The following is a 24,810-nucleotide window of genomic DNA, read 5'->3' on the forward strand; positions in this document are numbered from 1 at the left end:
CAAAGACACATGTTGAGAGGGGCTCTACTGCACAGCTTCTGCCCCAGCTAACTACAGCTGACCTTACAAAAGGGGTCTGTGTAACATTTTGAAAATATATATGTCTCTGTCCCCCATGCATGTAATAAAACACATGCAGACGCACGCACGCACGCACGCACGCACGCACGCACGCACGCACGCACACACACACACACACACACACACACACACACACACACACACACACCAGTAGTCCAGGAGGAGAAAACTTGATTTTCAGATTCAATAAAATCTGTGTTGCATCGTTATTCAGATCATTTGAATAATTTAAAAGAGGCTGCTAATGAGAGATTAGACCACCTCAGCAAATTCACAGCTACGTCTACAGGGTTCAATTAAACACGAATAAAAATCCAGCGACTTTTAAAACAGACATTTAAGTGGGACTGCATGCATTAATGAAAGATAAATGCTTTTGCCCTGTGTGTACATGTGCAAGGTTTCTTGAGGAATACTAAGTGTAGCTATTGATTAAACTCTTTGCTGGCCCATCCTGAGAGACAAACTACATTGCATACTCTGACCAATGCCAAGTTTGGCCAATGCAGGTTTTTAATGGATCTGGAAAGAACCCCCCTCCCTCTCTGCTAGTGTCTAGGGAACAAAGACAAATAGCTCTTTTATTGCCCTCCTGGTAACACCTCTGTGCTCAGGTTTCCTTTTTTTACGTCCTCAATCCTTTTCCATCTCCTCTTTGATGAATTAATATCACATTCAATAGCCAAGTCTCACATCTTGCCGATTGTTCCCTTTTTAATCAAATGTGATTACAAAAGACTGCTTCTGAAAAGGCGAGGAGGCATACTGGGAGAAGTACAATGAGTGTCTGTGTGAGTGTGTGTGTGTGTGCACATTAATCTTTGCTCTCCTGAAATAGGCTTGACTTACCGTGCAATTAAGGGACTTTCACCTGAACACAACTGCAGTACTTCACATTAACACACAAAAAAGCCTCATCCGGTCCTTTTAGTTGGTCGGATGTTCACTGCACGCAAAATGAAATCAAATGAATCCATGAAATAATGAATGCCCCTGGTTTTAAGTAAACATGCACCTTCATTATAATGGTTACAGCGATACTCTGTGAAATCAGAGAATCTGAGTTTATTCCTATTTCTGACTGACAATTGACTACATTCCAGGTCAAACATGTATAAGGCTCAGCGCAGGCCGTAGTCGGCTAGCCAGGCGGAAAATTGGAAATTTTAAGCTATAGTGAGTCATTAGCTAAGTCAAATATGAAACAAAAAGCTCCATCTCCCCGGAGAATTATTTCTGAAGTGTAATCTCACATTCAAAGTAAATGATTTCACTTCAGTGGATTCCCGAAAATATGCCAACCTTATCATTGTTCATGGTAGCAGATAAAACTGACCATCTTCAGCAAATTCACTTGTGCACTTTAGCGTAAAAAAAAACCTTTCTTTATTTTTTATTATCAGCACAGGCCTGCAACTATTTTCCCATCAGCTTATCCATTTTATACCCATTCCTCTCCCCTTTTCCATCTTGCCTCTGCCCCTTCTTTCTTGAGCTGCAAACTCTGTAACTAATTGGATCTGGCATGGTCTGTAATGACTTTGCACTCTGTGGGGAGCTATGGGAAAAATCACCCTTCATTTCTTCTGGCATAACTCAAGTGACCACATACTGAACTCCAGTGACATATAGCTCCATCCTGCATCCAAAGGGCAGAGACAGCAAAATTTACAGGATACTGCTGATCACAGGTTTGAGAAAATCCTATGGATATGTTGCCCCAGAGTGCACTTTCAGTCAGTGCAAGTGTGGATATATCTACATATGCATCTCTGCATATATAATACAACAGCACTGTTTCATTTTATTCAGCTAACCTTCAGTGTTTGTGGAGCTGGCGGAGTTAGTCAGAGAAGGAAACACAGAGGACATATTTTCTCCATCAAGCAATCAAGCGGAGAGCTGCTTCGCAGCCACAGGCTGAACTCAATCTAACATAAAACTCAATCTGACTGACTACCTGTGTGTCAGTAGGAATAACTCAAAATATCTGTAGTTCAAACACTCGTCTGAACAAAGCCTCTACATTAAGCTCACTTCTTTTTCAGAATAAGGGCTGTTCTTGGAGATACTTAGGAGTGCCATTGATTGATTGATTACTGGAGTGCTTATTGTAGAGTCATCTCACAATCATTGGTTGTGGATTGTTGCCCATGTGCACTCTAAACATATTTTTGTAGCATCAATGTAGTCACTGGTCGTTGCCTCAGATGAGAATTGTTTCCTATTCTTAAAACCTTACGCATTCAACAGCGAGCTCCTGCAGCTGGGAAGTTGCAGCAAAAAATGTTGCTCTTCAGTGAAAAGTTAATACACAACATCAGGAGGGAGAGAAATGCTTGCAAGGGAAAAGAACAGGTGCAGAGGAACTTCTGACTCAACAAACCTTTTCCATCATGCCTGTTGCCTCCAGTCAAAGTGAGCTGTCAGATCCACTGGAGTTCCAGTCTAATTTCAGCATGGCTTAGCTGTAAGTAACTACATGTTACTTAGAAAATCAAGTCCCTGGGCCAGGGACAAATTTATGTGTCACCAATAATTATGATCAGGTTTAATTCTTTTGTCAATCCAAGCCTGTTTCCTCAGCATGTGTCCTGTATTGAATGGCTCAGTTATAGCACATGACTTCATGGTGTAAGGTTGCTTCATACCTCTTTTTCTCTGCTTCGTATCTGCTGAGTAGACGCTGCAGACCACCACTCTTAAAGCCCTGGAAGTGGGCTGCAGGAGCACCAACAGTGATGATGTCATAGAACGCATCTGTACAGAGAGAAAACAGCATTTATAGCATCTAAAATAAATACAGCAGCTTGGAACCATTGAAGGCACATGAGGACATTTAGGTGAGAAAATTGTGATTTGAGAAAATTAATTATTCCTGTCAAAGTGGGTTTTTCAATTTGAGATAGACTCCAACTTAATTTCAAGTTGGAATGTTACAAAAATCATCTATTGAAATGCCACTAATAAAATGACACCTGACATGAGGATTGGCTCAGAATTGATTAATAATACAAGCAGCTGTTTCAGGGCTTGAGTTCATATTAAAATGTGAAAGTTATGTGATGTGTGCCTGCAAAGTGTTTCCTTCCATAAATTAGGTAACAAACCACACAAACAGTATTTTTGCACCAAACCCCCCCCAAAAAACCAATGTGATCTAAAGCGCTGTGACATTATATCAATGTCTATATATCACTGTACTATCAGTCATCTTTCTCCAGACATGTCTTGGTCTTAGTGTAGCGCTGGTCCCATGTTAAACCGGAAGGACAGCCAATGTCACAGAGCTTCGTTTCAATTTGTACACCAGCGTCAAAAGTAAATAAACAGCTCACAGACAGCTAGGCGGCCACAGAGGTGCTTAGAAGAGGACTCGTTTTGAATGAGTAATGGATGAAGCTGACAATTAAATCAGAAAAACAGGGAGGTGGGAAAAGGAGGTGGATGGAGGGATTATGAGGGTGAATATTTTGGTGTGGTTTCGTGCCAGGTCAGTTAATGAACACCCCTGAGAAAGCCGCAGTCCACAGCTCTGACCGTAGGAAAACAGATTGTTGGAAATATAAATTAATGACAGAACTGTTCCAAGTTTTGCTATAGAGTAAAGTAAATGACAGCACCACAATGGACCAATAGCGGTTTGACGTCGGGGCATTGCTGCTAGTACTACCCACTGTTTCTACCATTAATTACCCCTGTGCTCAGCCAACAGGCTTCCCTGACTGCCATACGTCTGGCCCCTGGAGGTTTCAGATATCCAGGTTCCCTTAATTGGTTCTCTCACAGCAGAAGTATTGCGAAAAAAACAATGGCGGGTTTCAGGACATCAAGCACAATAACCAATTTGTGCATGATTTGCCTGCTCTTCCTCTCACACCATCTATTCCCACTAAATCAACAACAGAACAAGCTGTTTAAGTACTGAGAGGACAATCGCTTTCTTAAAGAGGAAACTGATTGTGGCAGGCAGGATGAGTGCATATAATTCATACTTAACCCATTCAACAATTCTTTTTAACAATAACAAAACATCCTTTTACTTGACCCAAATATATGTTGAACAATGATTTTTAGTTCAGCTCTGCCAAGCTGAGCTTTTTAGGCTGGAAATATTTTTACAGTTGTCATTTCAGAGACAAATGACAGCCATTAACTGCATAACAAATGTTTTAAAGCTCAAAATGTTATTTTTCCCTGATTTCCTTTACCTGTTGAATGATCAATTGACAAAAATGCAGGGTTCAGCATTGTTGAGTAGATTGCAAGGAAATGCATCACTTTAGAACATCAAATGGAACAATGGAGCAATTGATGTGGTTGGAAACTGAAACTCAGCTGCATTAAGCACCAGGTTCCAGTGTTTCCTGGGCCTGACTGATTGCAGCCATTTATCACATTTATCACATGTTTTTCCTTTTTTTAAATCAAGCAAAATGTGAAAATTAAATAGGCATTTCATATTCAACAATGTTGTTAAAGTAAATGAAAACGCGTGCCGTTTTTTGTTTGATTCACATCAGATGACCACTGATGTCATGTTCAGTCTGTTGTAAAGCTGTGTTTTCCCATATTCACACAGGTTCAGCAAATTTCACGGTAACTTTTTTAATACTTGAAACATGCAGTCTGTTGCCAGTTTATCAGGTCCAGATAATTAATGCGGTCTAATATAACAGTCATACTGACAGACTTGATTCATATGATGCATTGAGTCAATAGTTTTGTTACTCAACTATTTTTGTGCTGTTTGGCATCACGGCTTTTCAACATTATTCAAATTTCTTAACTGACATTTTGTAGCCAGTGGGAGAAGTCTGTAACATGCAGGTATGTAGTACGTAGAGTCATATAGTGGTGTGTGCTCACACATCAGCTAAAGCATTGCTGTCTGGAACTGAGTTAAGGTGTAAATTGTGCGCAGAGAGTAATTAACCATGCCTATCAATCAATTGACAAACTTCTCTAAGGCTAGTTTCAATATGGTTTTCCCAATTTTTGTGCCTTGTCAGAACAAAAACGTTGTGGGATAGTATGACGACTTGATTTTACAAATTCTTTCTGCCATTATTAGTTGCTTTAATACACTGAGACAGTTTCAAGGCACTAATAGCCTCCACCAGCCAGAGACCTGGATGAGACAGCCGAGTCTTTCACTCCCCAAAAAACGCAAAGGGCTTAATTAGTGTTTTATCTATTTTTCTCAGGCCAAGTTAATTCTCACCTTTCAGCCTGGGTGATGACCTGGAACCACCCTGTCTGAGTCCTCTGAGTATCTCTGACAGATGGAGAAGTCAAGCATAGAAGGACAACAGTTGGCGACAACCACCACAGCTTATAGAGGTCATATGTTGCAGAAGCTGTGCTTTGCATAACATAAAGGGCTCCTTTCTATAGAGCCAAGCTGTTGACTGAGAGTGGAGGACAATCTGATGTCAGTACGTGAAACGTACGTGATTCGAAGTTTGTCTCTAAGACAGTTGTGTAATACCTGTTTTTTTGGGGCACGTCACCCTCATCCTCTGGGTGTGCAGGTTTATTGGGATGAACTCCAGGGACTTCTGGGCTTTGCAGCAGCTCGGCTTGAATGAATGACCTGAAAAAACAGAGACAACAGTGTGTGTCACATTAGCCAGTTATGAACGGAGGACCTGGAATATTGCCATAAAGAGACAGAATAAAATGGGGATTTATTGCCAAGAAAATTTTTACACACAAAGAATTTGTCTTGGTAAAGTGATGCATGATAATCAACAACTAAAAAGTAAAAGTAAAAGAAAAATACAAGTAACTTTACAGTGAGAAAAATACAACCAACCCAAAAACAGAAGGTAAAATACAATACGAACTGGTGCATATCACAGTGTAAACAGTGTCTGTAATGTTTTATTGTAATAATATTGATAATTGCATTAATATAATATAAAACTCTGTGTTAGATGTAATTTGGTAACAGATGTGTAATACAAGACTATATATTTCATGTTAATGTGATGTGCAGTGTCTGTGAGTAGGATGAACCTTGATGAGGCTAACTGTCATTAGGTCAGCATTTCTTTTTTACACTAAACCAAACCAAGCATCATTATGATGCCCCCGTGTGTGTTTGTAGATAGCATTCCCGGCTTTCGGGAAACAGAGGACACGTCGGTGTCTAGTCCTGCACCATGCCTACCATCCCTTTTACAGGGATGTCATTTCAGCTCTGTGACTACTACTGCTGCCACACTAGTGGCAGAACAACAATGCCCTCACTGCGTGTTTTTACCTTTTACATAGAACGTGAGGTGGAGTAATGGAGCAACATTCATGCACTGAATAGGCTGTATTGTGTTTTCACAAAACACGATTGTGTTGGTAAAGAAATCAAGGACAAAAACATTTCTGTGAAAGCTTCTTGGCGTATTGAAAGCCCCCGCGTTCTGCTACAGCTATAATATGATCATTCCAACATCACTATGTGGCCTTTCTTTTGATCACTGGGTGGCTTAATGTTGTCAGGAAAAAGAGACAGAAACAGGAAATATTATCTAATTGTTCTCTTAAAGGATTTACCAGTGCAACAGCAAATCAGAATCAATTTAAATTAGAAGCTGTGGAAGTAGCTGCAGTAGAGATACAACTTTACCTCAAAGGGTGTAGGGATTTTTACAACTTCATTGTTACAATAACTAAATATCACTTTTTCATTCCTCCTCATTGAGGGGTGTGTTGAGAAGTTTACCTTAAAAAAAAAAAAAGTCCAGCAAAACCAAATTAAAATGTATAACAGTGGGATGCAAAATAACTCCTTGTTGGACATCACGGATGGTGTTTAAATATGTGTTGAAATAATTATTAAATGTTCATGCAAGATCATTTAACACACTTCTGTATACAGCATATTAGATAGAGAATGTATCAATTAGATATCAACAAGCTCGAAAGTAGATACTTTTCAATTAAGTGCTTATAATATCCTCTAATGTTGCAGTGTAACCCATTAAGCACAGGATTGTATCACCTTTGCAGCCACGACTTTACACAAAATGTCCAATAACATTTTTCTGCTAAACAATACTCTTTGTTTGTGGTTTACAGCTAAGATCAAAGTCACACTCTGACGCTGCACATTGGCTGCTCAAATCTCAAATATTTAAATAGAGTTGATGAGACTTTTTAAGAGGGGGCTAAGTTTTTAAGAAAAATCAAGCAACCAAAGTAATTAAAGAAGTGTTGTGATGTCGGCACATAGAGATAATTCACTTGAAATGAAGATATTCAGGGAAGGTGCAGAAGACCAAAAGAGGAACAAACAATCTAATATCACAAAGTTTCATTATCGAGGCATCAAAACTTAATTAACCCTCTTTTAAGGCAGATGACTTTGAATTCCCCGTCGAAAGCATTACGGTGGAGTTAGAAAAAACTATTAAAAAAAACTGCTGTAGAGCAAGTTTGATGTGTTCCAGCTTGTATGTGACAAATTATTTTGTTGTAGAGGGAATGGTTTACCTCATTAATCCAAATTGTGATGTAACAACTAATGAGTTTCACACAAGTGTGTGAAGACATTCATATGCTTGAGAGGTTACATCAGATTGTTTTAATTACAGCAGATTCATTTAGTGTTTCAGTATATTGATTTCTCTCTACCTCGTATTTCATAAGCAAAAATGGCCAAATGATCTTGATGTTATATTTCTATATTATGTTCCTTTTTATAACATTACAGTGTTAATGTGAAAAGGCTTCTGTTCCAGTTTTTGATAATATATGAAATATAATTGGCAGATTACAGAGATGACTTTACAAATTATTTCAGTGCTGCTGTAATGACTTTTCTTTAAGTTTGCCTGTTGATAAAGTTTAAACCTCTGTTGACAAAGGTCTTTAATCATCTGTCTTCCCACAAAGACTGTATCTTAAAAGGATATCCACACAGTTTTTTTGTTCTTCTTTTCAGACAGTCTGCCTTTACTGATGCAGGAAACACATCATCACATTCCTCTGAAAGGAATGGTAGGAGAGGAAGGGATTTTTCTCCCCAGGAAAGAATAAAAACTTTCCTGTGCAGTGGTTTACATCAATCAGCATCAGAGCAATAAAAAGACGAGGCCAACACGGCTGGACCATGTATGCATCACTGGAAGGCTTTTAATTTGAAAAGCATACAGGAAGTTGAAGGCTTTGGATGGCTGATCGTGTAACTTTGATCACTCAGTCAGTGACAGACATTCAAGTTTATAGGGGCCAAACCTGTTTTCCCTATTATTACTTTACCATAACCAATTTGTATATTTATTTACAAACATAAGAGGCAATTCAATTTAACACTCAGGTTTCTCAAAGAAAGTCAATTCTTGTCTACAATGTTTTGTTTCTTATAACCACCATCAAAAAGTCTTCAGTTACTAAAATGTCCAAATGTAAAGAATAGCAACATTGAGAAAACATACTTGCCTGTCAGCAATTATTAACCTTCTTATGATATTATAGTATATTTAATTTGTGTGGTGGTTCAGTGTGTTAAAATGAAGCACAGTGTGTCCCTATAATGTGTGTTAATTGCAGCATAATGACTAAAGTGGCACATTTAAGCTCTTCTTTTTGACATTCGCCATGGCTCACCTTTATGAGAGCTACGAAGCTTTTCTTCCCCTTTTCATTAATTACTCTTGAGGCAACAGTCCAGTATCTACCAATCAGAATCCCCGTACTACAGAATGTGTATGTTGACATAGAAATCGAGATGTGAAAACCTGTTAGCCGCCACAGATTTGTATCATTATCAGGCAGGTAGGCCAAACATGAAAACAAATCCACTGCAGCTCAATTATTGCATATAATGTTGAGACTGCAGACCCACTCAAGCAAAAACGTGTTACCTCAAATATAGATGACACAAATGACTCAGCTGGAGCTGACAGCGATGTGTTTGTTTTTCAAGCACTGAAAATCAATCATGACTTCTTACTAGGTTGCAGCAGATTTGCTGCCCATTATCAAAGTGCAAATATAAACAGATGCCATTTCTAACTACTGAATGTACATCCTGTCTATTGGATACAATAAAAAAAACAAAGCATGAGCTTCACATGTGGCAAAATATGCAGTATAAACACATTCAATATTAGGTACCAGAGAAATATTTCAACTTTCAAGTAAATCATTTGGGTACCAGGACAACCTTTTTGCTGCTAGCACATCTAATGTCCACTAGTTAGTCCCAAGGACAAGACAAGCACTGTGCTCTTTAGGTCAACAGGACAAGCAGATTATAGGCATGCTGGTGGCTCTGTGAGGCTGTAATTTGACAATGAGATGGTTTGTGCTAAATGCTAATACCAGCATGATAGCCCTTCAGTTGTAGTCTTTACCAAGTTCACTATAGCATGCTAACGTTTGCTCATTACCACTGAACACAAGCACAACAAGTAGAGCTGAGACTGAAGTAAATGGCATGAGTCTGGCAGATATCTAGTCCTAAACCAAAGCATCGGGCCTATCGAAATGAGCAAATACCTCAAACGTATCCTCTGGGGGCGAAAATATCTAGATAATTTCAAAGAAAGTCATCAAACGATGAAAAAAATGTCGATGTCATGGTGGTGCTGAAGAGTAAAAGTCACCAGCAGGCTTCAACCCCTGGAGACTACGAGGCTGTTGAAAGATTTCAGTTTACAGACAAACCCCATAACACAACAACATAGCTTTGCCACTGGCTAGATAATGAAACAATTTCTTTATACTGTATACGGTTATAAACTTTTATCCATCCAGATAAACTGATCTCCTCAGTAAACACATTTCTGGACTAGAAAGAATTGCTTCCAAAGAGTAACATTCAAGTCAATGGCTGTGCTGTCATCCCTGCTCAGTGGGCTCTCACTGCCAGCTCCAGAGCTCTGGGGACCAGGCTAATGAAGCTCGTGACCATTGTAGGTTAGATGAATTAGCCATATCAGATTCCCATCTGTTTGCCCAGGTGGGCTGGCTATGTGACAGAAAGACTGGATTCAGGCAGTAGTGACCAACATCCAACCACTATCTCTTCTTTTAATCTTTTCTGTCATTCCTGTTCTCTGAGCCACTTTTCTCTAATTCTTTCATTCCTTTAGAAGACGAGCAAACCAAAATCCTATGCATTGAAAATCTTCTGCGTAGGTGCCTGAGGACAAACTGAACAATAATAAAAAAAAAAAAGATCACAAACTGCAACAATCAGGCATGAAAAAAGCATCCTGTCAGATGAAAGTGGTCCTATGTTGAGGGTTTCATTGTCATGGTCCTAAGGCACTAAGAGCACAGCAGGCTTTTTAATCAATCTACAGTTCTAACATATTGCAGACACAGAGGATGATTGGACACATGCTGTGTGAGCAGTGGATTCAGACTGAGAGGAGTGTGAATTAGACAAGTGAGTTGTGTCTGACAGTACCTCTTTTTTTTCCTTTTAACCAATCTATGTCTTTTAACATTTTGACCATTAAATTTAACCTGCAGAAAAGAATATTTCTGTGCACTCCACAGCTGAACATCTTTACCTGGAGGCAGCAGACTGCAGAGATGACTGTCCTAATACAGATATCAGAGAGAATGTAAGATATGAGCTATCACGTCCACCTGTCCTGCTATCGGTACAATAACTTTACTGCCAGCCACACAGATATATGACGCTGCCTTAAATACTCAGCTCTTGGCTTTAGGCTGTCGTTATCCTATAAGTGAAGTATTGGGGGTCCAGCGCTCCGCTTATGGGATGACTGACAGTTCTGTGCCAACAGTATTGAACAAACAACACACTAACAGGATTATGTCTGTGCCTTTAATTCACCAGCTGGTAAACAATGAAGCGAGGGATTTTTTTTTTTTTTTAATTTATGAATAAAAAACAGTTATTAGAGCATCTGATGTGTTCGTTTAGGTCAGTGCATCATTAAAAGTGGACAAAATAGAATCAGGCAGGGTGCTGAACCTGAACATGGGGACTCCTCGACCTCCCGCAGGGCTGCTTCTCCTTTTCCCCTCATTTTTGTACTAAGTAAAGTTTCTCAACCTCAGTTTTTATTTTCTTTCTTGGAAATAAATAATAAATAGAAGACAAATAAACCTACATCAGGCCTATATTATTCACAGGCCACTGATTCTTCTTTGCACATGAAAATCCTCCTGACTCAGTTCTGACCTTCAATTATGTGTGCATAAGAGGTCCTCTGCTTAATATAAATGCACAAATAATCCTATTTAAGGACAGCAATCCCTAGAGCCATGTGCAAATCTGCAAAACCTAATTATTTTAAAAACATAATTAAAATGTAGGAAATGCAAAAGTCTACCCTGTGGGAGCATTTTACATCTCTCATCCTCCCATCAGTTTTGTTATTTACAAACCTGAAGAGTACCATTAAAATACGACATAATTTAGTGTATATAAGCTTAAAATATATCTTGATTAAATGTAGTAATTACAGATGAGTAATTTGAAAGTAAGAACATATTGATACATCCACTAAAAGGCCTTCATTTGTGTGCACATACAAGTAATAGCAAGCCCCACTAACTTTATTTTAATGAACTTCTTTCTGTTGAATCCTGCTCAGTCCTCATATTGATCACCATTTGATTATCCAGGTAATTATTTTTTCATTCCTTGTCTTCCCTGTCTTTGCTCAGCCACTCAGCCTCCTCCACAGTCTGTCTCTTTTTGTCTTTTCTCTCAACCTTTTTTAATCATATTACTTATCAATAATTAATCTGCAGCAGCTTTCCCACCCAGCTTGTTTAACAATGTCTGTCATCCTATTTAGTTATTACAGGACTGGATTAGAGTGGCAAGACAGGCAGGGGATCTTCCATGTATTGCAACATCTGGGGCACGCTAAAGGACTTGTCAGGAACCATAATGACCAATGCCACATTATCCATTCCCCCCAAACCCCCCTCGTTGGGGCCCAGGCAGGCAGCGCAGAGGCTTAGCCATTTATATTTCTTATCAGCTGCGGGCAAAGAAAAGAGCAGCATAGACAAATATCTCATTATGGGGATGAAAGTAAATCAGTGTAAAATTAATCACCAGCAGAAGTGTTCGTGGATAAAATATGCATAGAGGTAGAGGTGTTTGAAAGAAACAAATTCAGACTGGTCAGTTCATGAGCTTTTGTTATTCGTATTGAGATTTTAATTTGTAATAATTTAATGATCTTTACTGAGGACAGACATGGATAATGTATTATGAACACCTAACATCTGTCGTTTTGAAAAATCAAATGAGAATGCAGTCCTGAACACACTTGGCATTAATATAAGGTGGGTGATTCAACCGTTCAAGCAGACGGCACACGAAGTGCGTCAGTTCACACGCGGCATTAACATGCATCTCCAGTGACCACTTATGATTGGATCTCACTTCCCCTGTTTATGTGCAAATAAACACATACATCATGTAAATAAACTTGTAAACACATACAGAAAAATGAGGAGGAGTTGTAGCAACAGGTATTTAATAAAATTAGATATCTTTGCTCACTGGAGCCTTATTTAATGTGCCATCAACAAGTCTACTTAAGACATATTTTACATTTTGTCTATTATTCTCACAAATTATGATGTCCAAAAAAATTAAAAAAAATTCACTTTGTTGTGATGCACAATGGGTTTTTAACAAATACAGTGTAAATAAAAGCTATTATGTTGATCATGAAGATCTCTGAAATCATTCAGACCCCTACGGTGGCTTTCAAATTATTATTGTAGCCTAGACTCAGCAAGTGCATGCAGCACCAGATAGAGACAAATAATCTGATGAGGAAAATTACCTGAGTATATTCGGAGCTGATTGGTTGCCTTTTTTCACTTTGTGCTCAAAATATCCAGCAAAAGTTGAAACTCATCCTCAACTCACTATGTAGGAAAGTATAAATGTCTGAACACTTGAATTTGTAACTCTCAACCTGAGCCCTGTCAGGCATGACCTGATCACATCGGTTCAGGCTCTGATTATTTAATGATTCCAGCGGGTTTGAGAAAGTCGGAACTGAACTCGGGTGAATAAATGATCCGTGCACACCCTTGAACAGTAGAACTTTAGTAGCACTTAAAATTACACTTACTTATAGCACTTTGTAGTTTGGCTTTCTTGAAGAAATTGTATTTACCTGATTCCTGTTGTTCTGGTTTTTGTACCCTCATGGTTGAAATGCACTTATTGTAAGTCGCTTTGGATAAAAGCGTCAGCTAAATGAAATGTAATGTAATGTGCAAGGGAGTGGGGCTCTTCCACAGTTGTAGGTCTGATTGTCTAAGAAATTGCAGACAACACATATTTAGAAAAACAAAAAACAGAGGGAGCTTTGCTGAAACAAGTGTCAGGTAAACTGTTTGTGTTTTTATTCACTTGCAGCCACTTTGTAAGACACCAGTTGAGTTTGCAAGTCAACTTCTGTTTGCGGTCCTTCAATGTGGCCCAGAACATGTTTGTGTACAAGCTGCTAAAGCAATACAGCCATATGCAGCCCAGAGCTGGTCAGATCTTAATGCGTTGTCTATGCATCTTAGGTGCATTCACACCCATGTTAATACCATGTGCAAACAGGGCCTGTCTTTGAGTACTAGAGTATATATACAAGAACAGCACCTACTGTATACACGGTACAGTAGAAGCTAGCAGTTCACATGTAGCATTAGTTTTCATCTTGCTTTTAGTGTTTAAAGCAAAGACAACACACGCATCACAAACATATTACCAAATGCATTTTAAACACCTCATCATTGCTGGCATGTGGCATAATCACATGTTAATTTTTTTCTTGTTGAATGTCGGGCCAAAAGAGACAGCATAATTATTTCCTGTGTTCACATTAGACCTAACTGGTTGAATTAATTTTATTATGTAAAACATTTGCAAAAAGTGTGGAAATATTTGCATACTAAATAGAACACTGAATATTTGTAAATGAAATGCACCACTTATTGCTTCTGCTTGCATGCATGTGTAGCAGTTTTTATGTACACTGGTCATATTTAGATATATATATATATAAAGAGCATATAGGCACGATACACACATTTCAATTGCCCCTAATGAAACCTGTGTTGCTATGGAAACTCTTTGACAGCAACTTCTCACTAAGCTTGCCATTGACACAAATCACCCCAAATCCATCCTTGAGCTTGGTGAGTCCTGTCTTGATCTAACAACTTTAGGGCTGCTGCAGTGTTTTGAGCTATGACCAGAATCCACAACGGGAAGAAGTTGGACCAGACTACAGTCATTATATACCACACTCCTTCAATTATTCCCAGGATGTTTCTGTATGTAAGGACCACACATAGTAGGAGACAACCTTTACTATAAACTTTTTTTTTACAAATAAACTAATTTAAGTTCCTCTGAAAAGAGAGAGTTGGTCAATAAGCAGTGCCATCAGTTATTCACAGTCATCGTACTATATCATATCTGAATAAAGATACTCAAGCTATGAAACACTTCAAACATCTTGAAATTTCATTGTCACGCTTTTTTATGAGTGAAATACCTTTCAGTGTGTGTATAAGAGAATTAATGCATGTGTGGACTCAGGTATGAATGTAAAGAAGAGTGTACAGTCGTACCAGTAATCTTGTCCAGCTCAGCCAAAGTCTCCTGGTAGGAGCAGATGATTCCGCCATATCTTGCCATCACCTCCTTCCTCAAGTTGTCCCAGTGAGGAGAAAGCTCCCCCAGATCCCTCAGATCCTGCACCCTACAGACAGACACAGATGTATGAGGATCACTTGTGGTTTTGATGGATGTACACAGATCATCACGATAAACTCCATAAATGCCGGCTTGCTTACTGACTTAATACAATCCCATTTTATTGAGAAAAGTACTGAGTAATATTGTAATGCTATAGCTGGTGGTGTTGCATCATACTCATGCTTTTCAAAGTCCTTTTAAATTACCTCAATTTCCCACTGACAAAAAGTGATTAACAATCCTGGTAAAACACAAGCTTGTACTCTAAATCAGACACACACGCACACACCGTGTCCAGAAGCATCCTGTGCTGAGCCAGATAAACACATTTCTGAACCTCAGGCGTGTAGCTGGTGCCCACTTATCTACTCTGCCCTATCAAATTCCTCCCCTGCTCCTGCCGTCTTTCTACCATTAGATATACTGTGTAACAAACTCATGCACTCTTTACTGGTGTCACTGGACCAAGCAGTGGTCTGTCTTTCAGTTAGTTGTGCCTGTAGCCTGAGACCAAAATCACCTGCGCTCCTTCTTGAGAAGATAGTTGTAGTGACGCATGAGTGTGCGCATTTTGTTTGTGTGTGTAGCTGATTTCCAACTGGGAACTGCAGTTTCTTTCACTTGGCCATCATTTGTATATGAAAGGCGACATGAGATGGACAGATATCATTCAGAATCAAGCCCTCCAGCATCCACGGAAAAGTAAATTGGACTGATATAGAAATGAGTGGTTTAAGGAGCTTTTATATGCTATTCAGGATCACAAATACACAGTCATGTGTTTTGCTTTCATGATAGCAAGCTCCATTTTTAGTGATTACACCTCATGCATTTTGTATACTATGTGACCTAAAATGAAAGGCTTCATGTATCATTACTAGTTTGTTCGACTTATTGTTAAGACCAGGTATAATTTCTTGAATGCATAATATGACTTACTTCTTGTAGTTCAACTACTAAAACAAAGCATTAGGTGCAGATACTAAAGCGTCTGAAGACTATTTTCTTGTTTCCTCCATGTAAGTAAGTTATTTTTAGATGACTTTGAAGTATTTCAATACACAGCAGAGAAATTATGCTAGAGAGAGAGAAGCGGGAGAGATGAAGCGAGAGAAAAAAGTCCAGGTCCAACAATATTTTAACCAACCCTGTAACGTTTTAAAGAATTGGTTCCACCAAGAGAACAAAAAAGTATCCATCCATCAATTAGAAATATCTGCATGTGCTTTGGTGTTGCAGGGAACCTAAAGCAGCTGACATTGGGTGAGACTAGTTGTCTGTAACAAAGAGCACACTGCTGTTTATCATCTAAAATGAGGTAGTTGTAGATATGAAAACATCACCGATTTAGAAATAAGAAATTGCTAGTAGAGAAATGTAAAGTAGGGTCATTTAGTAACAGTGTCTCCATTACATACACAAATTAAACTCAAATTATCTGCATGGAATCTGCTTAAGGTAGGTGATGATTTTTATTTTTTTTTAATTCTTAATTGTAAATTGGATAAACTAATTCTTTAATTACACCGCATGCCTTCAGCTCACCATGTATATGTTGGGAACATTTGCAAATGACACAAGACAGTGAGATGTTTTTAGCATAACTAAAAACAACTGAACAGGCTGTAGACAAATGGTAGATCACATGTGAAACACTTTCCTCCTCTCTTGCCTCCTTGTAGCTCCAAACAAACTTGGAGCTTGAAACAAGCTCTAGGCAGAGAGGCGCTACATGCTGGGCGACCCTGCCGACACGCTCTGTAGGTGGTTGTAAGTAAGTCGTGTTTATGGCATAGAAAAATAGGATGCTTTCTGACAAAGTACGTTTATTTCAGATTATCAGGAGGAAAGGAAGCTCATAGCACCACGAGCAGCAGAGACATGCGTTTGGTTTTAGGTCGTTCATTTTCACTCATATAATAAGTGCTTAAAACAATTTTTAATTACAAAGACCATTGATTAATATGTTTATTTAAAAGGAGTGATGTGCAGCAGACCCAGACATGGGATCGTAAATGGTACCAAATTCAAAGAAGGAAATATCTAACATCGGTTTGAAAAAAAATAAATACCAACAAATTATATCAAAAAACAATCACAGGTCGCAGCGTGGTATATGACCCAGCTAACAGGGTCTAAGCAGTGCCACTCCACATCTCTCACTGGTTTCAATCAAATGCATTGTTCCCACTCTATTGAAGTAGCTCCTAATACCATAAATGGACAATTTTATCCAATCAAGAGGGCAATTTACAATTGTTTTTTTGTTTTTAAATAGCAATAGATTTTGTCAATAGTCTTAACCAAATGCAATCATTCACGGTGGCCTATATCCTTAGACTAACCCCTCAGACATTGCTATTTGTTCTTTACAGCTGTAAACCACTCTAATGTCACCTGAGAGATCTGTTTTTTAGTTCTGGAAGGAAGGTCAGGGTGGTTGATCCTGGTAAATAGCAGAGAATAGATAAAATAATAGATAAACATATCTGCTTGCTAAATGAGAGTGATAAGGCAGCGGGATGGTGAATAGAGAGATATAGCTATTATCACCTTCTTTAATCAGCTCACTATTGTCGGGAGAGAGTAAAGGTGTGATTATACTGTGGAACAATTGTAAGTATAGACTGATTATCGATATCAATCTTTTCCTAAACCTAACCACGTGGTTTTGGTGCCTAAACCTCAGGCAACTTATGTGTATCTCAGAGATGACAGCTGGTTTTGACAAAACATGCTGAGGTGAGAACAACATGTCAGATCTGTAAGTACTGAATGAAGGTAATGTTATATTCAAGCCACTTTAAGGCATTAGAAGATTTTATTCTTCTTTGAAAAAAATTCTTGAACTAATGTTTTGACAACTGGAGATGAGGTTTTAGGTTTTTTTTTTTTTTTTTAATGCCAGGAGAGGACATTTAAGTTTGTTGAGGATATTTTGTTACTGTTCGGGTTTTGTTGATAACTCAAAATTCTGATAATTATTGGATAAGTTGTTGGGAATTCATCTAAAGGAGCCTTAAACATGAGGACAGCTAGAAAACTATTTATCCTTTAGTAACTAAAAGTATTATCCCCCCTACAGTACAGTAGGGGGTGATAACTACATCAACTACTACAATAGATGATGTAGTTGGGTATACTTTCCAAACAATCACAAGCTGTATTTTGTTTGTTCTACTTACGGACTTAGAGATGAGAAAACCGAAGATGAAAAGCGTAAACAACAGATACAAATGGATCGACAAAAAACAAAGTATTATAGTACAAAACAAGGACAGAAAGAAACAAAGAAGCACAAAGAATAACACAAATTATATAAGGACCTTTATTTGCATGAAGACGATCAAAAGCTGACGCAGTTTAATCTTTGATTCCTACTGAAACGCAATTTAAATATCAGAAAAATAAACCATTGACAAAAATCAAGGGGGACAATGTGATAAATGGACTCAAGACCGATGACTGGGATAACAGAACACAGTTCCCAAAGAGAAAAGACCTGTCATGTGGGCACCTTTATTTCATGGTGTGTTATAGTGCCTGTTCAATTTAATCACAGCAGGCTTTGTGTGCGTGGTCAATAAAAGCCAATGTGAGGACTGAAAAGCAAACGTTCGTTTCACCATACATTCAGGTGGTTCTGAACTGCTCCATGTAACAAGAACAGTCATTATTACTGATCCTAAATGTACAGAACAAGTAGAAATAAAAAAGCTGGGTGTCAAAATGTCACCTATATAATCTTGACACACAAACACAGTACTTGTTAATTAACACAAAAAGAAGAGAATAACTTGTTTTTTTTCTATTAATGAGAAACCAGACAGCTCAAAAGAATGGAGTTTCATCTACACCCACAGACTTTACTACACACACATTCATTATCTTTACACACACTCAAGGAGACAGACCATCTTCACTGGAGGAATGAGGGAAACACATCTGCCACGTCTGTGTTCATACAGTTAGATTAGAACATGAGTGTAGACATCAAAGCTAACAAATAGAAGGAAGAAATATCCAAGATTATCAGAGAGCGGTGAAGCAAACTAAGCCACCCACCATCGGCTGCTGGGACTCATAACTTTGCAGCACCAATGGAATCATTAAAAACCCTGAGCTAGCACCACTCTGAGCTTGGCTGACAGAATCGGCTAAATGGAGAGGCACCGTGGAGAAAGACAACATTTAAAGAGGATTATAGGAGAGGTGCTTAAGCGACCAAGCTGGAGATACGGTACACATGGCTGTTAATAAACAAGCATTGTATATGGTCGTCATGGTTTGGAGCCTGCTGAGTGCTCATGAGCTGTATTATACAGATAAGACATTTTCATAAATATTCTATAATTGTCTTCTAAATTTAGTTGTGGTTTAAATTACGAGTTGGCAGAGCAGATCACTTTTTATTTAAACAGAAAGTGAGGTTGGAGATACAGAGAGAGGACATGGGAACTACGGTCTGGGGCATTTGAATGGATTCCAGTAGTTTGATGGGTAAACTAATGACAAAGCTCATCTAGTCAATCTGTTAAGAATGTCTCTGTGACTGTTTCAGTGTGGATGAGTGTGGTGGAGGAAGTGAATGCATCCTTAAACTGTATGTGTGTGTGAGAGAGAGATTCCTTTAGTTGCATGCGATGATTACGAATCAAAAACTCCTACTACCAAGTTTATCCAAATGTCTGATTGCATCTTTGTGTACCTTGTCCTCGTAGTGATGTAAGCATAAAGAACTCATGTTCTGCGGCGCGCGTGCGTGTGTATTCGTTCATGTGTTATGTATGAGAAGGGGTTGCTAGGGACAACAGGCTAGTTGAAGAATGATCTGTCTTGACAAACACTGGTCGAGCCTGAGGGAAGGGACTCTTTGATCTACTTACGGATGCACACTCGGAGACTGGTGAAACATCACCTGTCTGTCATTGTCTTCACCTGCCCTGATTCTCACACAGTATTAACCGGACTGGACTTGAACTGCAGTTACATTCTTCGTTTCCATAATGACCTTTTTACATGGATCAAAACCAAGGTTTTTTGGTTTTGACAGTGGGTTTGATTTAGATATTGGAGGAAGTAATTGAACTAGAAGGAGATTCCACAGTGAGCAATTAGATTAACTTCTGATTGTTCTACCTGCACAAAGACTATAAGAACTAACTGATACAATTTTGCCATGACATCCACAGGATTAACAGTATGATTTAAAGGCGTCTTACCTGCTCATGTCCTCCTGGATGTAGAGTGAGAGCAGCTGTTTGGGGATGCTAAACGACAAAGTACACTCCTCCATTTGTTCCCGCACAAGCATCCACTTGTTTTCCACTGTTTGAAATCTGTACACCTTGCATACTGGGTTCCTGAACACTGCGAGAGGGAGACAAAAGGAGGAAAGAACGGGATATTGAGCCATCTGACACTGCAGGAAATATAACATTTTCTCATCAAAAGAAATTCTAAAGATAATCCTTCTTTAATTTTAGAAAAGGTAAGCAGAACATCTAAACCAACTCTGACAGTCACCTGCTTCAAGGACGCCACTGAAGAGAAAGAAAGTCTTCAAAAGTCACATGAGGTATGGAGCACAAATTAAATTCTATAATCAATAACTGTCTGCCGTAGATAAGGCATTTCACATCGTCCAAGGCCTTCTCTCTCTCTCTCTCTCTCTCTCTCTCTCGCTCTCTCTTTCTCTCTCTCTATGTACTTCAGTGGCAGCACAGCAGACTAGAATACAGACCAAAATACGGAGACCTTGTTCTGTTAATCTTTGCCTTATTATTTCCTCCATTTCTATTTTAATTGCTTATGTATTGTACAACAGTGAGGCACAGTAAGTTGAATCATTTTGAAACTTTCCTTGCGAACCCCACTGCCCAGCTCAGCCATTAGAAACGATTCATATTCAGTCTCATCTTCATTTTTGCAGAGAGTGGCTAATAGCAGCAATCGAAGGCTGGAAACGAAAAACAGCTCTAATGCTCTTATCTGCATGCTGGCAGCAGAGGGCAAGAAAAGCTGTGAGCCTTAAACGGTGTTTACTGCTCCTTTTTCGTTTGCAGAGCTGCAGTCAGAAAGAAAGTCCCTCAATAAGTCAGAGCTGAAGCGCCCGGGGTGAAACGTCGACAATCTTGCTTGGGGTAGTCAAACACGCATGGCAGGAAAATGGTTTTGCTTGAATTTCAAAAGTGGGAGCCATACTTCTGCTCCTACTGCCAGTACAGAGACCTGACCCCATAACAAACCCTTCATACTGTACTGTAACAATTAGCTCTAAATTGTTCTTTTTTTTTTAAAGTCGTCCGTCTAATTGTCCAAGCCATTAATTCTGGTGCTGCAACATCTTTTGTTCAGTGATGCCCTTCATGGGCAAAGAAGGCATACCACAGTTGAAGTTCTTGTGTGGTAAGAGTAACTGATTTAGGATGCAGTCTTATGATGTGTGCTGTGCTGTGTGTTTCAATAAAAGCTGGTTTCCACATTTAATTTGGCCGACCATTTGAAACTTAAAAAAATACTGCCTTGCAGAATAATATGGAATTTTTCAACAAGACAAATTTGTCTCGTGTTTTCCATTGACTTTCAGTGGCAAATTGTCTCTTTAGCATCAACCAACATTATTACATGTAGTTCTAATATTATTCTATTGTTTTCTTGTCATCAAAAAAAACCCATTGGACCAAATCCAACAATAAATTGATCCAGAACTGTATATGCATCCAAAGATTTAAATATTATTCCTCGGTGCCATAAACCTTCATTGGTGTCCAAAAACTATTAAAGCCCATCAGTATGGCACATTGTTGCACAGGGTAACAACAACACTGACATTCTTCATTACTATGAAGATGACAACCACGGTCTATTTCAGTTTATTTTCAATCCGACAAACACCATGGTGGGACTTTAAATAATCATTACCTGTGCGTATGTATATTGATCGTGGCTGAAAATGGTCCTGAAGAGATTCAGTGTTTTTTCCTGTTTGGGTACCTTTCATTAACACCCTCAGTGACCAGCTGTTACTGCTACTTGCTTATTAAGAAGAAATTGAACTGCATTTCTGTGATCCAACTGAAGGATTTACATCTTCATTTGGAATTGGATGGGCTGCAGTAAAGTGCCACAGGCAGGAAAAAGAAAAGTACTGAGAAGGCAAGTGGATAATAGTTTGTGTTTTCATGGGATTTCTAGATGATGACAAAAATAAAGAATAATGATACCGTTACATTTATAAGGTGAAAACGATACACATGTACAGACCTAATTGGCCATATGCAGTAAGCATGGTGAACACTTTAGTAATGAAGCTTCATCTGCTATGGCCTTTCTGACATCTAAAGACATGTATAAACCTCTTCACAGAAGGTATTTCTATTAGCGTCTGTTATGCAATTCCTTTTATAAACAAATACATGTTCTGCATCAATGCAGCATATTTTGGAGATATATTCCTGCATACTATTAATAAGGCTGAAGGTCAATTTGTTTTTGAATTTGTCACATCATAATGGGTGTGAATAAAAACCCATGAGCATACAGACACCAGAGAGCCTCTTAAGAAAAATAACTGTAATTAAAATAGAATATAGACAGGCTTGTAATTATTTTTCTATGCTGCTGAAGATGATGTTAAAATTAATGGTAATTAAGGTTAAAACCCCAGAAAGAGTGTATATTTGCATCTAAATTAAATGGGATATTCAGATATTGTTGGCATGGGGATTAGCGAAAGTGAAATGGATGACAAAAATAAATGGGGAGCAAGGGACACATGCAGAGAAGGGGCTGAAGGCACAACCTTAATCGGAAGAGCGACAGTTGCTGACTTCCACCTCCATCGGAGAAGCGGATTAACCCCTGAACTCCCCCCTGCCACCACACTAATCTGACCACCAATCAGAAGCCACGGTTTCCCTTCCTGACACCTCTTAAGAAAATTACTTCCTGAGAAGTGCTGTGCGTGGGCTCAACTATCTCTCCGTTCTCTGCATGCTAATTTTGAAAGGTAATAAAAGTGGAAGACTAAATTGCATTACTCAATCTAGCAGTGTCTGCAGGGAGGGTATTGTTTTGACAGGCTGCAGATGTGCACCTGCAAACATGGTTTCAGTTCGCTAGTTAATCACAGTGGAAACAGTAAGCAACAATGACACCATGACAACAGGCGTGGGGCTGCTGTGGAGCTCGGGGAGGTTTTATCTGGATAAAACAGAACATAGATGTGTGGAACAAATGGATGCATGGGATGAAAAAAGGAAACTAGTTTCCCAAGTCTCCATTGAACAAGGGCTGTGAAGAGTTTGAACACAGCAGGAGTTGTGACCTTTTCAAGTCTATCCCTTTTCAGTCTACACTTCTTTCATTTTCTCTCTACATTTCTCCCTTTCGTTACCAGTGAGAGAGCTATCTTTCTGTGTTGCCACTAAATTAGTCTCGCTCAGCTCTTTTGCTGGTCTTCAGTAAGCCAACAAGGAAGTGAGTAGGTTTACTCCTTGTCAGGTGCCTCCCACTGCCTGCCTAAAAACATCAAGACTTCAATTGAATCAAAGCAAGAAAGTTCATTTATCTTTAATCAAATAGCATACCTCAGAGATGCTTGTTAATGAAAAGGTTATTCAAGGGCAGTTTGATGTTAATTAGTTGCAAGGGACCTTTAGATAAAGATGTTACAAGATGGCCACAAAAGCATTACAGTAGAGTATAGATGAATTACAATATTTCAAGATTTCCTTAGGGGCCATGACAGAGTGAGTTCTTACAATTTTCTCCAGCTAGAAATACCTTGTTGAAAGGGGACAAAGAAAAACTATCAAGTAAGAGGATAGACAAATTAGAGAGCATTGCCACATCTTTCTGCAAATTCCAGGTGTTCAGGGTGTAAATCCTACCTGGCCCTGTCAGAGGGTTATTTTCTCTGTCGACGCAGGAGTGGTGCGCAGACTCACAAACCAGGGGACACTGGAGAGGAGAGAAAGGAAAGGAACAGAGAGAATTGACATCAATGATTTCTGGCGACATATTTTTCTGAGGAGCAAACAGGTTTTGATCACGACTATCGCCAAAATAATTTAGTCGCAGTTTGGGTATGAAAATCCCAGTTTGGCTTTGTCACTCAGAAGCATTGTGAGACAAAGCTGTGGTTGGCGGCTTCTCTTATTAAATACAACTACTTTGATCCAAGTGAGCAGCACAACAACAAACTAAAGTGAAAATTGAAACTCCAAACATGCTCATAATAGTCGATGACAACTACATTCTGATATATCTACAGATATAATGCATGAATACTTGAATGTATGATTTCATATTTTATGTTTTATTTGGGTTTGCATTTGCTATTTCATTTAATTTCCCTAGAACAACAATCTGTGGTGACAAAAATGATAGCTACTACATTTACTTCATGCACATTGCCATTACTACATTTTAAGACTAGTCTCATGAGGAACCACAGAGAGCAAAGAGCTGCTGATGCACAGCTCTCCTTTCAGCTCACATCTTCAAGCATTTGCCCTTCTGCCTTTACTGCAATCAGTGAGGTCACGGCAGGCGTCAGTCGAAGGAAGGCACTTGCTGTGACTCCACTGAATGGGTGGTAAATTGGTAACCCTCACCGCCACTCCAGTCATTATTAACCCACCATAATATAGTTCCTCCTCTGATAGTAAATTCTAAATTACGATCAACTTGCATACAGTACACTACGAAGCTCATACAGAATAACCTTAATGTATATCACCTAATACAAATGAGGGAACTTCACAGTTTTAATCTCTAAATTGTAGTATGTTACTAGGCAACAGATCCATTATTTTCAAGGTTATTTAATTTTTTAAGCAAAACTAACAAGGAGGAAAATTCTGTGAAGAAGAAAATCCTCCCTCATACAACATACAGTATCCTGTAATGTGCTGTTTTAGTTTAGGCGAAACCCATTCGCCTAAACAAATTAGGCACATAAATAATACACATAAATGACAGCCGATTATTTGCAAAGCCCCACG

At 38.8% G+C, this 24,810-nt stretch overlaps 1 protein-coding gene across 5 annotated transcripts in view; it reads right to left on the reverse strand.

The window, feature by feature from the left end:
* inpp4b (inositol polyphosphate-4-phosphatase type II B) overlaps positions 1-24,810 on the reverse strand; it is a 137,735-nt gene that overhangs the window by 34,939 nt on the left and 77,986 nt on the right. For 3 of the 5 annotated variants that reach the window (XM_069167184.1, XM_069167183.1, XM_069167186.1), the window contains 6 exons: positions 23,695-23,764; positions 20,023-20,170; positions 14,674-14,804; positions 5,573-5,677; positions 5,306-5,359; positions 2,733-2,841 (listed from right to left, as the gene is read on the reverse strand). In XM_069167184.1, coding sequence (XP_069023285.1) covers positions 2,733-2,841; positions 5,306-5,359; positions 5,573-5,677; positions 14,674-14,804; positions 20,023-20,170; positions 23,695-23,764 — 617 coding nt within the window. The remainder of the gene's footprint in view (positions 1-2,732; positions 2,842-5,305; positions 5,360-5,572; positions 5,678-14,673; positions 14,805-20,022; positions 20,171-23,694; positions 23,765-24,810) is intronic. The other 2 variants (XM_069167187.1, XM_069167185.1) reach the window with 1 other exon arrangement.

This window comes from Embiotoca jacksoni, unplaced genomic scaffold (genome assembly GCF_022577435.1).
Source record: "Embiotoca jacksoni isolate LCO1_2020_lvr unplaced genomic scaffold, fEmbJac1.0.p SCAF_4, whole genome shotgun sequence".
Classification (NCBI taxonomy): Eukaryota; Metazoa; Chordata; class Actinopteri; family Embiotocidae; genus Embiotoca; species Embiotoca jacksoni.